General features: G+C 43.1%; 1 protein-coding gene across 1 annotated transcript in view; it reads right to left on the reverse strand.

Annotated features, from left to right (window-relative positions):
* Positions 1-14,832, reverse strand: part of YME1L1 (YME1 like 1 ATPase) — a 141,074-nt gene that overhangs the window by 21,630 nt on the left and 104,612 nt on the right. Inside the window, 3 exon segments of the mRNA XM_030199278.1 lie at positions 2,139-2,201; positions 4,125-4,257; positions 8,092-8,244. Of these exon segments, the coding sequence (XP_030055138.1) occupies positions 2,139-2,201; positions 4,125-4,257; positions 8,092-8,244 (349 nt within the window).

The following is a 14,832-nucleotide window of genomic DNA, read 5'->3' on the forward strand; positions in this document are numbered from 1 at the left end:
TGCTGGATAGGGATGAATGGAGGGCACAGATGGGCATGGATCCATATGGATTGCAGGGCAGGCCTCAGGCAGAGAGGGGAATTGCTGGATAGGGATGAATGGAGGGCCAGATGAAAGAGGAGCATGGATTGGAAGGGCAGGACTCAGGGAGAGGGGAATTGCTGGATAGGGATGAATGGAGGGGACAGATGGCCATGGATGGATATGGATTGCAGGGCAAGCCTCAGGCAGAGAGGGGAAATGCTGGATAGGGAAAAATGCAGGGGGCCAGGTGACAAAGGAGCATGGATGGGCATGGATTGGAAGGGCAGGACTCATGAGAGGGGAATTGCTGGATAGGGATGAATGGAGGGGACAGATGGCCATGGATGCATATGGATTGCAGGGCAGGCCTCAGGGAGACAGCGGAATTGCTGGATAGGGATGAATGGAGGGGCCAGGTGACAGAGGAGCATGGATTGGACTCACACTTTCACTCTGACTCTCAAACACTCACTCTCACATACACTCTCCCAAACACACACACTCCGAGGAAAACCTTGCTAGCCGCCCGTTTCATTTATGTCAGAAACGGGCCTTTTTTACTAGTCCATAATAAAGCTAATATATATATATATCTATCAGCTGTGTCTTTCTTTTTCACTCTACACACCAAAACACCTGAGAGGTGCCAGAAGCAAGATTCCTGTATCTCACCCTAGACAGAGCTAGTGAGTCTAGGCAGACTTATGCATCAGGGAATCTTGGTATAAGTAATCTGTGGGTACTTGTTGCCCTAGGTATTATTTATCTCACCCTACACTTCTTATAGTCTGATTAATTTTATCTTGACAGGATAGGGACAATGTATGCAGTGCTACAATGGCAAAACAGTACCAGGACACAACGACCAATCGGCACAATTAGTGAGTTTAATAGGAAAATCATATTAGTGCTGCAATATCACCATATTACTGGTTGTTTCTGTTATATTACAAATACTTTTCTATAGCTGCCCTGCTACATTACCAACTGCAAAAGACTTCTACTACAAAAATGATACACATTTAGGAAATAAATCTGGATTTTTCAGTAGTTTGGACAGGACAGCTCAATGTCAATATGGACAGAATCACTGTTCCACACATTATTTTAAACTCAACATTAAAAACAAAACTTCTCAAAATGACATTCAAACCTCATCTATCAAATAATTCTAAAAGATTCACTCAACCCTTCTATACAAAAAAATTAATGAAAGTGGTCAGAAGATCTTCAAGAACTCATTTAGATTATGAGTAATACCAACCTAAGATGGATTCTGAGGCCAGTCGTTAAAGGGAAAGCAGTATAGCAGTGAATTTTAGCAAAAGGAGAAGAATTTTACAACTAGATGTCTGGTTTAAAAGGACAAACTGGCACCTAATTAGGCAATGTTTTATAAAGAGACTAGTATAAGCAACATAAAACTGTGCCTACTTTGGAAGTGAGGATACTTCCACCTGTTCTTGAAGAGGTGTAAATGCCCACAACTGGATTGTGCTAGCAAGCGCGTACAGATGCGCTTTCGAACTATGCCCATCCTCTGCCTACAGGCAAAGTATGCAACATTATGTCACAGTGAGGCATATTTTCAAAGCAGTTTGGGAGGCTAAGTTCCATAGGTTTCTATGGAACTTTGGGAGGGCTAAGTGCTTTGAAAATGAGCCTCAGTGTGTACTTTCATGCACGTTATTTATTATTATTTATTTATTTAGATTTTGCTCACACACCTTTTTCAGTAGTAGCTCAAGGTGAGTTACATTCAGGTACACTGGATATTTCTCTATCCCAGGAGGGCTCACAATCTAAGTTTGTACCTGAGGCAATGGAGGGTTAAGTGACTTGCCCAAGATCACAAGGATGAGCAGTGGGATTTGAACCGGCCACCTCTGGATTGCAAGACTGGTGCTCTAACCACTAGGCCACTCCTCTACTCCGTTGATATTTATAAGAGCCCATTTATGCATGTAAATTGGTATTTAACTATGAAAATTGTTTATAAAAATTACCATCTAACTGAATACATTGGGGAGTAAGAATATGATTGAAATATACACAATGAATGCCTGACAAACACTACATAACAAACTACTTGTCCAGCTTGATTTTATACTTACTTATCTAAAGCTTCAGGAAAGTTTGTTGCTCCAATGATGATAACGCCTTCGTTGGGTTTAAAGCTAAAAATAAACAGTGAACATTTGGGGATTTAGGTTTTAAAGTAAAATCACCAAAAGTAAAATAGAAAGAAATGGAAGGCTTACTTCAGCCGACGTGTACACAGAAGAAACAAATCTTTGAAAAAATATAGAGTATGTAAGAGAACAGCGAAGATGATTCGAGAATAAGTAGAGAGAATAAGTAGACGATGCTTCAGATGATTAACAGTTTATTGTAGGACAAACGAGACTCGATACAGTTGTTTCGGCCAATAAGGCCTGCATCAGGAGTCTCTTGGATTCAATAAAATTATCCACTTGAAATGTTCACTGAAAAAGCTAGCACAACGTTCCATGTGTTGAGGCAAGTGCAAACTAATACGAGCTGCTAAACTCCGAGTGAAGGCTCGTAGTATGAAAGCAAAAAAACAAGATCAACCACTTACTGTAAAGCGCCAAAAGTCACTGTAACATTTTTGCTTTCATACTGTCGCGTGCTCGAGGACCTTGGCATACTTGTCAGGCTTCCTCCCCGGGAGCACTGGGTTGTGAGTCAATGGGCCACTACCGTGGAGCGGCAGTGGCAGGCAAGATCACCTCCAAGGTAGAGATAAGACAAAACTGGACCGGAACCCCGGACTGGAGTTCTACACAGGAATACACGGAACTGGAACGCACCGGACGGGTGCGCACTGGAGTGGAGCCCGCTGGACTGGAACACACTGGAGGGCCCCACTGGACTGGAACATACAGGAGTAAAACCCGCTGGACCAGAACCCGCTAGACTGGAACACACTGGACCTAGGCTTCACCTACGCTTGACCACCTTTCCCCGAGGGTTGAGCCCTCAGGTTCGGGCGGCCGGCAGGTCTTACAGGAAAAACCGGAACTGGAACTTGCAAGCAGGAACAGCAGGAATGAGGATCCAGGAGTGCCCCCTGGCACCTCGGCGAAGGCAAGGCAGCCAGGCAGGGAATGTCCGGTTCTGGCAGTCGGCAGGTTAGACACAAGGACTAGTAGACTGTACCCAAGCTAATAGGAAAGCTATGCCCAGGCAAACCAGTCATACACAAGAAACATACACTAGGCAACTCAGGAGACTAGTAAAGCTATACACCAGCTAACAACAAAGCTGTGCCCAAGCTAACAAGTCATACACTGGAAACAAACTCAGAGCACTAGCAAAGCTATACACAGGCTCACAAGCCAAGCGGTGCCTAAGCTGGCTAGTCAACACTAGGACCAAACACAGAGAACTAGCAAAGCTATACACAGGCTAACAAGCCACACGGTGCCTAAGCTGGCTAGTCTAACACTAGGAACAAACACAGAGAACTAGCAAAGCTATACACAGGCTAACAAGCCACACGGTGCCTAAGCTATCTAGTCAAACATAGAAACTCACACAGAGCAAAGACTGAAACAGTGTACAGAGCACTCTATACACCAGGGCCCTTAGATGAAATGCAAAGGCCAGGGCTGTAGTCTCTAAGTGATTAATAAAGCCCTTCCACACCAGAGGCACAGCTGCAGCAATCACCTTGCATCCAAACAGAGGCTTGACACACAGAGAAGTCAGCCCAGCGGGAGCCATCTTGGATACTGGCATAGAGGAGTCGGCAGCAGCCATCTTGGAAAAGGCATAGCCCACACAGGTGAGGTTCAGTAGGGCAATCAGCACACAGAGCCAGAGAGAAACTAAGACAGAGACAGACACAGAGACAAGCAGAAGCCAGCACAGCCACTGACTCCCAGAAACAGGGTAAGTCTGAGGGTGGTCAAGGCCACAGACGTAACACATACTACATCTTCGCTGTTCTGCTACAGGCTTGCTTCAGCATCACTGAAGATACTCAAGATAGGCAAAAGGGAAACAGAGGAACAAACTAGAAAGAGGTGTTTTTCCTTATAAAAGGAAACTCTAATAAACTTTGAAATACTTACCCATCCATTTCTGCAAGAAGCTGGTTTATGGTCTGTCTTGAGTATGGATGCATAGGAGACTCAATTCTCTTGCCACCAACAGAATCCAACTCATCAATAAATATTACACAAGGTGCATTGGATTTTGCTTCCCCTAAATAAAACACAAAATATTGTAAAAAGTAATTTAAACCAAACCCTAACAATTTCTAGGCCAATGATCGTTTTATGCCTTTCCAACAAAAATCCCATTAAGGAGCTATATGCAACCATTACGGATGTTTACACAATTAAATATTGCCCTTTGCTGTCACAAACTGTAACCCAGAGGGAAAAAAAAAATCTGCAAAAAGTTAATCTGTAACAGGAATTCTCTGAAGCACTGTAAACAGCAGGATAAAATCAGATGCACCACTGGATATCAAACAATGGTATTAACATGAAATATTCAGGCATGTACAAGACTTTCCATTCAGCTTGTGGTTCGCTGAGTCCCTTCACTCTATGACAGAGTTAGGGCAGTGATTCTCAACCCAGTCCTCCAGTCACACCCAAGCCAGCTAAGTTTGCACATATCTACCATGAATATGCATGAGACAGATTTATATGCATATTCATCATAGATATCTTAAAATCCTGACTGGCTAGGAGTGCTCTGAAGACTGGTTGTGAATCACAGGTTTACAGGTCAATTCTACAGATTCAAAGGGGGGGGGGGGGGGGGGGGGGTCTGTGTCTGATTTATCTTGCCATCCACTGAGAATCCCCATTACAGATAAGCAACTCTGCTTTCTCACAAACAAGCAGGATGAATCAACCATAAAAATGGAGAATCCCATAGTTTAATGTTATCTATGCTTTCTTATTGCATTTTGCAGGATCAACCTAGACAAAACAATGAGAAAGTTGACTTGTTAACAGATCCCGTAGAACTGCTGGTCAAAATGTACTGCCTCTGTTGGTCATTCATGGGCAGATGATCAAAAGCCCTGTGCAGTTCCAAACAGCACTCTAAAAATAGCGCTGGAACAGTGCGGGGCTTTACTGTCCATATGATCAGAGATTAGCATGCTAATTTAAGCATGTTATTCTCTCTGATCATAGGGTAGAAGTGTGGGAGGATTGTGCTTGAGCATGCACTCAGGCACAATCCTCCTGCACTTGTCTGACAGGTCTGGGCTGTCAAAAGCCCAGACCTGTCAAACACAGAGGCTGGAAGTGCAAGGGCCCACCAGACGCCAAGTACCCCCACCCTGACACAAGTTCAAGGGAGCTGGAGATCCGGTGGAGAAACTCCCTTATATGGTGTGAAGCCCCGCCTAGCGCATCCCAGGATGAACTGGGCAGGGCGCCTCCATTTTCGAGGGGCTCCGATGGAAGAAGAGGGAGGCCACCTCCCTCCTCTAACAAATGTAAGGGGGTGGGGAAGGGCTGCTAAACCACCAGGTTTCTGGTACTGAGACTGGAATAAGGAATGTAATATGTGATGCTTTAAGTTTTGGAGTGGGGGTGGAGGGGTTGTTACAGAGGAGTAGTTACTCATGTATTTGATTGTGCAAAACATGATAACAAAGAAACCTGCATTTGTATTATTTTGCCTGTTACTGTTCTTAATAAAAATGATTTAAACATATAGACTTTACCACATGTTCAATACATGAGTAAAAATCAAACCATGAGAAATCCAAGGTCCCTCACGCATTCTCCAGTGGATGAAACCTTAGCTTCTCCCTATACACAACTTTACTGATGGCAATTATTCTCCATCCCTGTTTATTCTCAAAATTTAGTCATTTACTACCAACTCATTCCATTAAAACCAGAGTATCATATTTTCCAAACCCTTACTGATCTGAACTAGTTTATACTGAGACAAATCCTTAATAGGAATGATCAACTGCACATCATCAACAATAAATATAACATTATCAACCCAACCAGGGGATTGTAAGAAAATATTAAACATTAAGGGTGAGAGCGCAGATCCTTGAGGGACTCCCGTCCCACAATTTCACCAGGTTGATACTTCACCATTTACCTCCAACTCTGATATTACTATTATCACTACTCACAGAGCTTATTATAGTTCGTTCATTCTCCCAACAGTTACCACTGTGTAACACATCGCGGTTAGTCGCAGACAGCACAGCTATAATCAACATTTTGTACCATAAACAGCAAAATTGAAACCCCATTACTCCAGACACTGGGAAGATTTGGCCTATTAAATCAATTGTTTTAGCTTTTGTTTCTGAGAGAGAAAGAACATGTTCTTAATATGAGAGTAAATGGAAAAAAAAGACCTAGGAGCTTGTGAGGCAACAGCTCCATAGGAAGTCCCACCCACGATAAGAAAAATCTTTCTTCGCTTCGAGAGATTGTTCCATGTTGGTGCTGTCAGATAACATCACTCACTCAAGTGGCTAATTTATTCTGCTTGTGATACAGAATTTGATATAATAATTCTTCCCATGAGTAAGTGAAAGATGCAAGGATGTACATAACCCTAAGCCAGTGGTTCCCAAATCTGTCCTGGGGGTTCTGCAGCCAGTCAGGTTTTCAGGATAACCACAATGAATATTATAAGATATTTGAATACAATGAAAGCAGCGCATACAAAAACTCTCTCATAGATATTCATTGCAGATATCCTGAAAACCTGACTGGCTGGGAAGCCCTCGGGACAGGTTTGGGAACCACTGCCCTAAGCAGTGTTCTCATTAAAACTCAGAGTAATACATTTTAGATACTCCTCTTGTTCCTTAATATGAAATCGCATAAAGCCCCAGTGCATTGTAGCAGCACGTTTGGGATTTCTGCTATATAGTTCCATAATGTACATACAGGACATTGTTCCAATCTAGGCAACCTGACACAGTAAGTATAATGGAACAAAATAAGCCTGAGGAAACTTTCTACCTGAAGCATACACTTGCATTTTATTTAACCTTATGTTGTATTGTGGCTCTTTAAACTTCTCAAATGATTTAAGACAAAAAGCACCATACTTTAATTCACTGTGCAACTGCACCAGATATTTTAAAACAAGTTGCAATAATCATGTCAGGCAACCTGTATTTATTTATTTATTACATTTGTACCCCGCGCGTTCCCACCATGGCAGGGCTCAATGCGGCTTACATAGTAACAATATGAAGTAACAATATAAAGAATTACAAAAGTCGTGAGAAGAATATACAGTTTGTGTATGAATCATGGTGAGTACTTATCTTGCACTAGAATTCACAGTAAATAAAATGCAGTTCAAGGTAAAAGTCAAATAAACTAAAAACGTAAATCTTGACATATTCAAGGCAGTTTTATTTAAGCTCATAAATGTAAATTTCATACTGCTACTCATTATACACATACCAAATCTCTGCTTTATATAAGCTGAAAAAAAAAAACAATGCCATACAGTGGAACCCCAATATAACAGTACGATTGGGATCCATAAAATATCATTGTATTAAAAGTGGGTTGTATTATAGCGGGGTGAACGAATAGGAACACAACTGAACCAAAATTGGTCTGTTGCAAAGGAGCTGTACGTAAAAAATGGGGAGCAAAGACATGATCACATTATATGCGGATTCATGTTATTGTGGAGTGTGTTATATCAGGGATTCACAGTAACTACTACAAAATAAAGACCATATTATAGACATCTTTGCTATGCTATCTGCTGCACATACTTTTATATCTATAAACAGATGGATGCAAAATTTAAGTGAATGCTTAAAAATGTTGATGTCGTAAACATACATCATTTTATGCAAACTAATCATGGTAAGCTATGACTTGATTATTTACTATAAATATTCTATAGTTTTGTGTATGGTGTACAGTGCTGCTTATGCCTTGTAGCGCTATAGAAATGATAATAGTAGTAGTAGTAGTAGTAGTAGTATAGTTATGCCTAGCATTTAATGCAACTCTGAATGCCAAAATAACCTCACACACAAACATTTTAGAGAAATGACATACGGAAAAAGATTTCGGATACGACTGGCTCCCACGCCAACAAACATCTCATCAAACTCTGACCCAGAGGCATAATAGAAAGGAACATCTGCTTCCCCAGCTACAGCACGAGCAAGAAGAGTCTTTCCTGTTCCAGGTGGTCCAACTAGGAGAATACCTGAAAGAAATTGGGAATACAATAAACAAAATTCATGCATTTTACAGGACTGTGTGTCAAATGCTCCTTTAAAATACAATTAATCATGCTCAGTTGAACAAACTTTAATACAAGAAGAATGAACTAAATAAGCTAAGTTTGAAACTAATGCTTGTTTAGAGACAAAATAAAATAATACAGAGAGTCAGTACATCTCTGCCAGCCTCAACCATGCAGATACGATATTACCTACTGCCTGGATAAGTCAATACCGCTTCTTAGGAAAGGCCCCTATGATAAAGCCAAGTTACTTCTCAAAGGATAGCAGGCCAAGTATTCTCATATATGGGTGATGTCATCTGACAGAGCCTGGTGCGGACTTTGACTAGCAAGATGAGTATAGAATTTCTAGCTGCGTCCGACATGCATGTGCTGGTGCCTTCCCGCCTGGCCCCTCAGCCATGTTAAAATAGCTAAAGAATACAACTCCAAGGGGAAGCGGGAGGATATTTGAAAATACTTGGCCTGCTGTCCTTGGAGAAACCCATACTACAGGTGGAAATCTCTAGCTACCAGGATACCAAAACAATATGATAGGACAACAGGGACTTGAAATGTTGAGGCCTCAAAGTCAATTAACCTGAAACTATTTACATACTAGTTGTGAAGGTGCGGCTTGGAACAAAAGAAAAACTGGGCGTAGAAGGGTGATATTGGATTCTAGACACCAAAACACAATTCTTCAGGACTGTCATGTTAGTTATCCTGCTCAAGGCAGTTAATGAGATGTGAATGTATGGACAGAAGACCACGTCAAGGCTTTGTAAACCTCCTCTATGGAAGCTGACAAAGTGGGCTACTGATGTCACCCTCACATTATGAGCTTTGACATGACCCTCTAGAGTTTGCCAAGCCTGGGCATTTTGAAGGAGATGCAATCTGCTGGCCATTGTCACTTAAGTCTGCAGCAAAAGATAACATGCACAGCTTGACTGATGTTGATGTTGCTAGACCATATGGCCTCTTCAGTACATATTACGCACCTACTCTTGGGAAGCTTGGGTCAATGGACCCTACCTTCCCAGTTGCTCTAAAGCACAATCTGGACCACTTTGATTCTGGAATTACTATTTCAAATTTCTCCGCACCATATGAAGCTGATCGCGAATACATCCATTCTGGGCTAGGGGGCCAATGTAGATAGGTTTCACACCCAGGGGACTTGTACATCCAAAAGAAAAAGTACCAATTCAACTTCCGGAGCTCTGGGTGATTTGAAATGCTCTGATGTTGTGGGGGGTTTTTTAGAGACCAATTGTCCAACCAAATTATGCTTACTCTAACAGACAATCAGGTAGCCCTGCATCATATGAACAGTGAGTACAGGTTCCTACTCCTTATATCACAGAAGCAGCCGGAATGAGCCACCAGCCATGAAATGTTGCTGTGGGCCACAAACCTGGCTGTGAAGGAGAACAGCCTGGCGAACAAAACCAAACGGGGGGGGAGGGGGGGGGGGTACAAGCCTGGGACTGTCAACGTTTCTGAGCATGGGTTTTCCATAATGGATCTTTTTGGCTACTCATCCCTCGAAAAGGTATCTCAGTTTTGGTTCAGGTCACATAACAGCTTGTGTCAGCTATTTCGTTTGCGTGAAAGAAACAAAAAGCTAGGTGGACTATCTATGGGCTTTAGTCCACTCCAGATAGAAGGCTAAGGATCGATTGCAATCTAAGCTATGCATTATAACTCTCCCCAGGATAGGAATATGGTTTTGGGGAAAAATGCTGGCAAAACAACTGACTGATCAAGATGGAATTCTGACACCACCTTAGGAAAGGAACTTAAGATGCATACAGAGAACTATTCTATTGTGGTAAAAGTATAAGGTGGTCCAACTACTAGGGCCTTAAGTTCACTGACTTTGCGAGCTGAAGTGACCACCACCAAAACACAACTTTCCAGGTCAAATACTTCAGATAACAGGAATCAAAGGGCTCAAAAGGAGCTTTCATTAGCTAGGTAAAGACAACGTTGAGATCCCATTACACAGTTGGGAGGTTTTACAGGAGGCTTTGTTAACTTCAAACATCTCATGAAGCGAACAACTAGAGGCTGTAGAGAGATGGACTTACCTCCTACACAGAGAGGATAAGCACTAATTGCAGTAATGAACCCTTACAGAGTTGGTTTCACACCAGATCTGGAAATGGAGTGGATTCTGCGCCGTTTACAGAAGAAAGAGTTTATAAATGCTGGAGAATTTGAACATGGACAAAGCTATGGGGCCAGATGGAATTAATCCTAGATACTGAGGGAGCTCAGAGAGGTCCTGGTGAGACTCTTAAAGACTTATTTATAGATCTTTAGAGATGGAGAGGTTTTACGAGATTGGAGATGAGCAGATGTGGTCCTCTTCACAAAATTGAAACAGAGAAGTAGAAACTACAAATCGGTAAGTCTCACGTCATGGTAGAAAAAAAAATGGAGTTCACTGCTGAAAAGAAAGGATAGTTTAACTTTCTAGAAACCAATGGGTTACGGCACCAAAGCCAAAATGGCTTTACCAAAGGAAAATCCTACCAAACGAATCTTATTGACAGTTTTACTAGGTGACCAAAGAACTGATGAAGGATGTGCGCTAGAATGTAATCTACTTGGATTTCAGGAAAGCCTTTGATGGGGTACCCCACAGAAGACTTGTGAATAAGATGACAGGGCTGAACTTAGGACCAAAAATGGTGAACGGATAGGAAACTGGTTGACTGACAGGTGGCAGAGAGTGGTGGTAAATGGAATCTGCTCAGAGGAATGGAAGGTGAGCAAGTGGACTTCCTCAGGGGTTGATGCTGGGGCTGATTCTGTTTAATATATTTCTGGGAGAAATGCTGAAGGGTTGGAAGGAAAGGTTTGTCTTTTTGAACAAAGATAGCCAAAAGAGTGAATACCCTGGAGGAAGTAGAAACAATGAGAAGGGATTCTCCAATAGAATGGTCGAGGGTCTGGCAGTTAAAATTTAATGGCAAAGAAGTACAATGATGCACTTGGGTGCAGAAACCCAAAAGAAAGATACCGAATAGGAGGGGAGAGATTAGTAAGCTTGACTCAGGAGAGAGACCTTGTGCTGTTGGTGTCCAAGGATCCGAAGGTGAAGAAACATGTTGACAAGGCAATGGCCGTGGCCAGAAGGATGCTAGGCTACATAGAGAGGGGTATAACCAGCAGAAGAAAGGAGGTGTTGATGCCCCTCTACAAGTCATTGGTGAGACCCCACTTGGAGTATTATGTTGTTTTGGAGGCCGTTTCTTGATAAAGATGTAAAAAGACTGGAAGTGGTGCAAAGAAAAGATAGAAGAATGGTATATGATTTGTGTTGCAAACCATACGAGGAGAGACTTGCCACTTGAACATGTATACCTTGGAGGAAAGAAGAAACAGGAGTGACATAATACAGATGTTCAAATATTTGAAAGGTATTAATCCACAAACAAAACCTTTTCCGGAGATGGGAAGGCGGTAGAACTAGAAGACCATGAAGTGAGGTTGAAGGGGGCAGACTCAGGAGTAATATCAGGAAGTATTTTTCACTGAAAGGGTGGTGGATACATGGAATGCCCTCTGCGGGAAGTGGCGGAAATGAAAATGGTAATGGAATTCAAATATGCGTGGAATAAGCACAAAGGAATCCTGTTTTGAAGGAATGGATCTATGGAATCTTAGCTGAGATTGGGTGGCAACACCAGTAATTGGGAAGAAAAATCGGTGCTAGGCATACTCTATAGTCTAACGCCCTGATCGTGGCTGATAGATATGGATGGGCTGCAGTGTAAATTTTAAGGGTCAACACCTCTTAGTGGAGTCTTTACTGGAAGCCAGCAAGAATTTGAGAGACCACCATCGGTAAATCTAAAGATTCAAATTCTACACTCTTAACATCCATGCTGTAAAGGGCCAAGGATTGGAGGGTGGGATGCAGAAGGGATCCCTCGTTCTGCGTTTTGAGAATCAGAAAACATTCTAATGTCCACGGATCTTCAGAGGACAACTCCAGAAGAGGAGGAAACCAGATATGCCTCGGTCAATAAGGGCCATTAGAATCACAGTTCCCTGGTCTTGCTTGAGTTTCAGCAAAGTAATCTCCATATTGGAAGATACACATACAGAAGACCTTTCCCCCAATGTAGGAGAAAGGCCTCAGACACTAGTCTGCTGTATGATCTGAGCCTGGAACAGAACTGGAGGACCTTGTTGTTGAGATGAGTGTCAAAAATAAACAGAAGGGGTGTCCTCACTCTCTGAAGACCTTGCGGACTATGCCCATGTTGATAGACCACTCTTACAGTGTGTCTGCCAGGCAGTTGTCCTTTTCCTGCTAGATACGTGGCTCAGAGGACCATCTTATGAAGGAGGGCCCACTGCTACATCCCCATGGCCTCCTGACACAAAGGAGGGATACCGTATCCTCCTGCTTGTTTACATAAAACACTGCAACCTGGTTGTCCATTTGGATGAGAATAATTTGGTTGTGCAAACAATCTCTGAAAGTCTATAGAGCACTCCAAATATTCCAGAGCTCGAGGAGATCGATATGAAGATCTGTTTCCTGAGCCAAGTTCCCTGGGTATGAAGCCCATCTACATGAGCTCCCCCATCCTAGAATGGATGCATCCATTGTTAGCACAATCTGAGGAGGTGGAATTTGGAATGGTAATCCCACTGTCAAATTCATCCAAATTGTCCACCAGAGAAGGGCATGAGTCAACTCTGGAGGTATCTGGATTACATCTGCTAGATTCCCAGCCACCTGAGACCACTGGGAAGCTAGAGTCCACTGGGCCTCTCTCAAATGCAGCCATGCCATGACATGCACTGTTGAAGTCATGTGGCCCATCTATCTCAATATTTATCGAGATATGACCTGCTTACTGCTTTGGACTTACAAGATGAACTCTAAGGTCTCTATTCTTGTTTGTGGAAGACAAGCCCAAGCCTGCAATGTATCTTGTAAGGCTATGCATTCCAATCACTGACCTAGGAAAAGGAGGGACTTAGGGTAATTTATGACAAACCCTAGTAACTTCAACACCCAAATAGTTAGGTGCACTGACTGTTGCCCCCTCGTGTTATGTGCTCTTGACCAGACAATCACCCAGATAAGGAAACACATATACTCTCCCTGTCTGCATAGGTAAGCCACTACTACTACTAGACATCTGGTGAAGACCCTGGAGCTGACACGAGGCCAAATGGCAGCACGCGGTACTGACAGTGGTGTTTCCTTATTCAAAATCCGAGATACTTCCTGTGACTGGAAAGTATCTTAACATGGGTATAGGCATCCATTAAGTCCAGAGAGCATAGCCAATCCTGTTCCTCAATAATGGGGAGAAAAGTGCCCAAGGAAAGCAAACTTTCTTTGACTGGGAATCTGTATTTATGTCTAGGATGGGTCGAAATCCCCGTTTGTTGGGCACAAGAAGTACCTGTATAGAATCCTATCCCTTCTTCCCCTGGTGGCATTGGTTCGATCGCATTGGCCTGGAGAATGGTGAAGATTTTCTCTACAAGTACCTTACTTGTGCTGAGAGACAGCGCTCTCTGTGGGCAATTTGGTGGTCTTTGTTGCCAATTCAGGGTGTAGTCGAGGCAAACTATTTGAAGAATCCAATGGTCAGAGCTTACAAGGGCCCAACTTTGCTGGAAAAAAATTCAGCCTCCCTCTACCGGTAGGCCATCCGGGATGTTACTTGGACTGTGGCTATGCTCTCTTGAAGCCTTTGCTTCAACTGGGACTCCAGTTGAGGCCAAGAATGCTGGGCATGGGGCTGTTGAGAAAGCAGGAAGGTGATAGGAACCTATGCCTTTGACTGTGTGTGACGGAAGCTAAGCAGGGTCAGTCCTGGCCGGGTCCTGGAAGGGTGACCAGCTCACAAAGTGGTGGCAGTGGTGGGATCCATCGAAGTCCCACCGGCAGATGCGAGTATCTATCCTCGGTTTGTAGGTTTGTAGTCTAGGCCCATTCGAAAACCTCCATGAAGAAACTGGATGCAGCTGGATAGTGCCAAGACAGAGTTTGGGTGGTGTTCATATGTTTCTTTCTGAGGTATGCAACCTCTTCCACCTTATCTCCAAACAAGTTGTCACCTTGGCAAGGAACGTCTGCCAACCTATCCTGAACCGCCATTTCTAGGTCAGAGACGAGCAGCCATGAGAGTCTGCATGCTATATCAAAAGAGTCATTTGTGCCACTGGCCAGATATTTCCTACACTACAGCTGCTTACTGCCAACTAATGAAGCTCGCGGCCTGCTACTGTGGAAGAGTATCCGAAAGACTTAGTATACTGCGAACCAAAGAATGCATGTAAAGGCTTATGTAGAGCTGGTAGGACTGGATGCAGGCACTGAGCATAGAGGCTTAAAAAGTCTTCCTCCCAAACGAGTCTAGTGTCCTGGCCTCTCTAACCTGGGGGCGCCAAGGCATGAGTCCTGGAGCTCCTGGCTCATATGAGAACAGACCTCAACCACCAGAGAACAGTTGGCAGTTGTGCCCTCTCAAATCCAGGAGCTTTTTGGATGAAGAACTATGTATCCACCTTCTTAGGTGCAAC

The sequence above is a fragment of the Microcaecilia unicolor genome, chromosome 1 (assembly GCF_901765095.1).
Source record: "Microcaecilia unicolor chromosome 1, aMicUni1.1, whole genome shotgun sequence".
NCBI classification, from domain to species: Eukaryota; Metazoa; Chordata; class Amphibia; order Gymnophiona; family Siphonopidae; genus Microcaecilia; species Microcaecilia unicolor.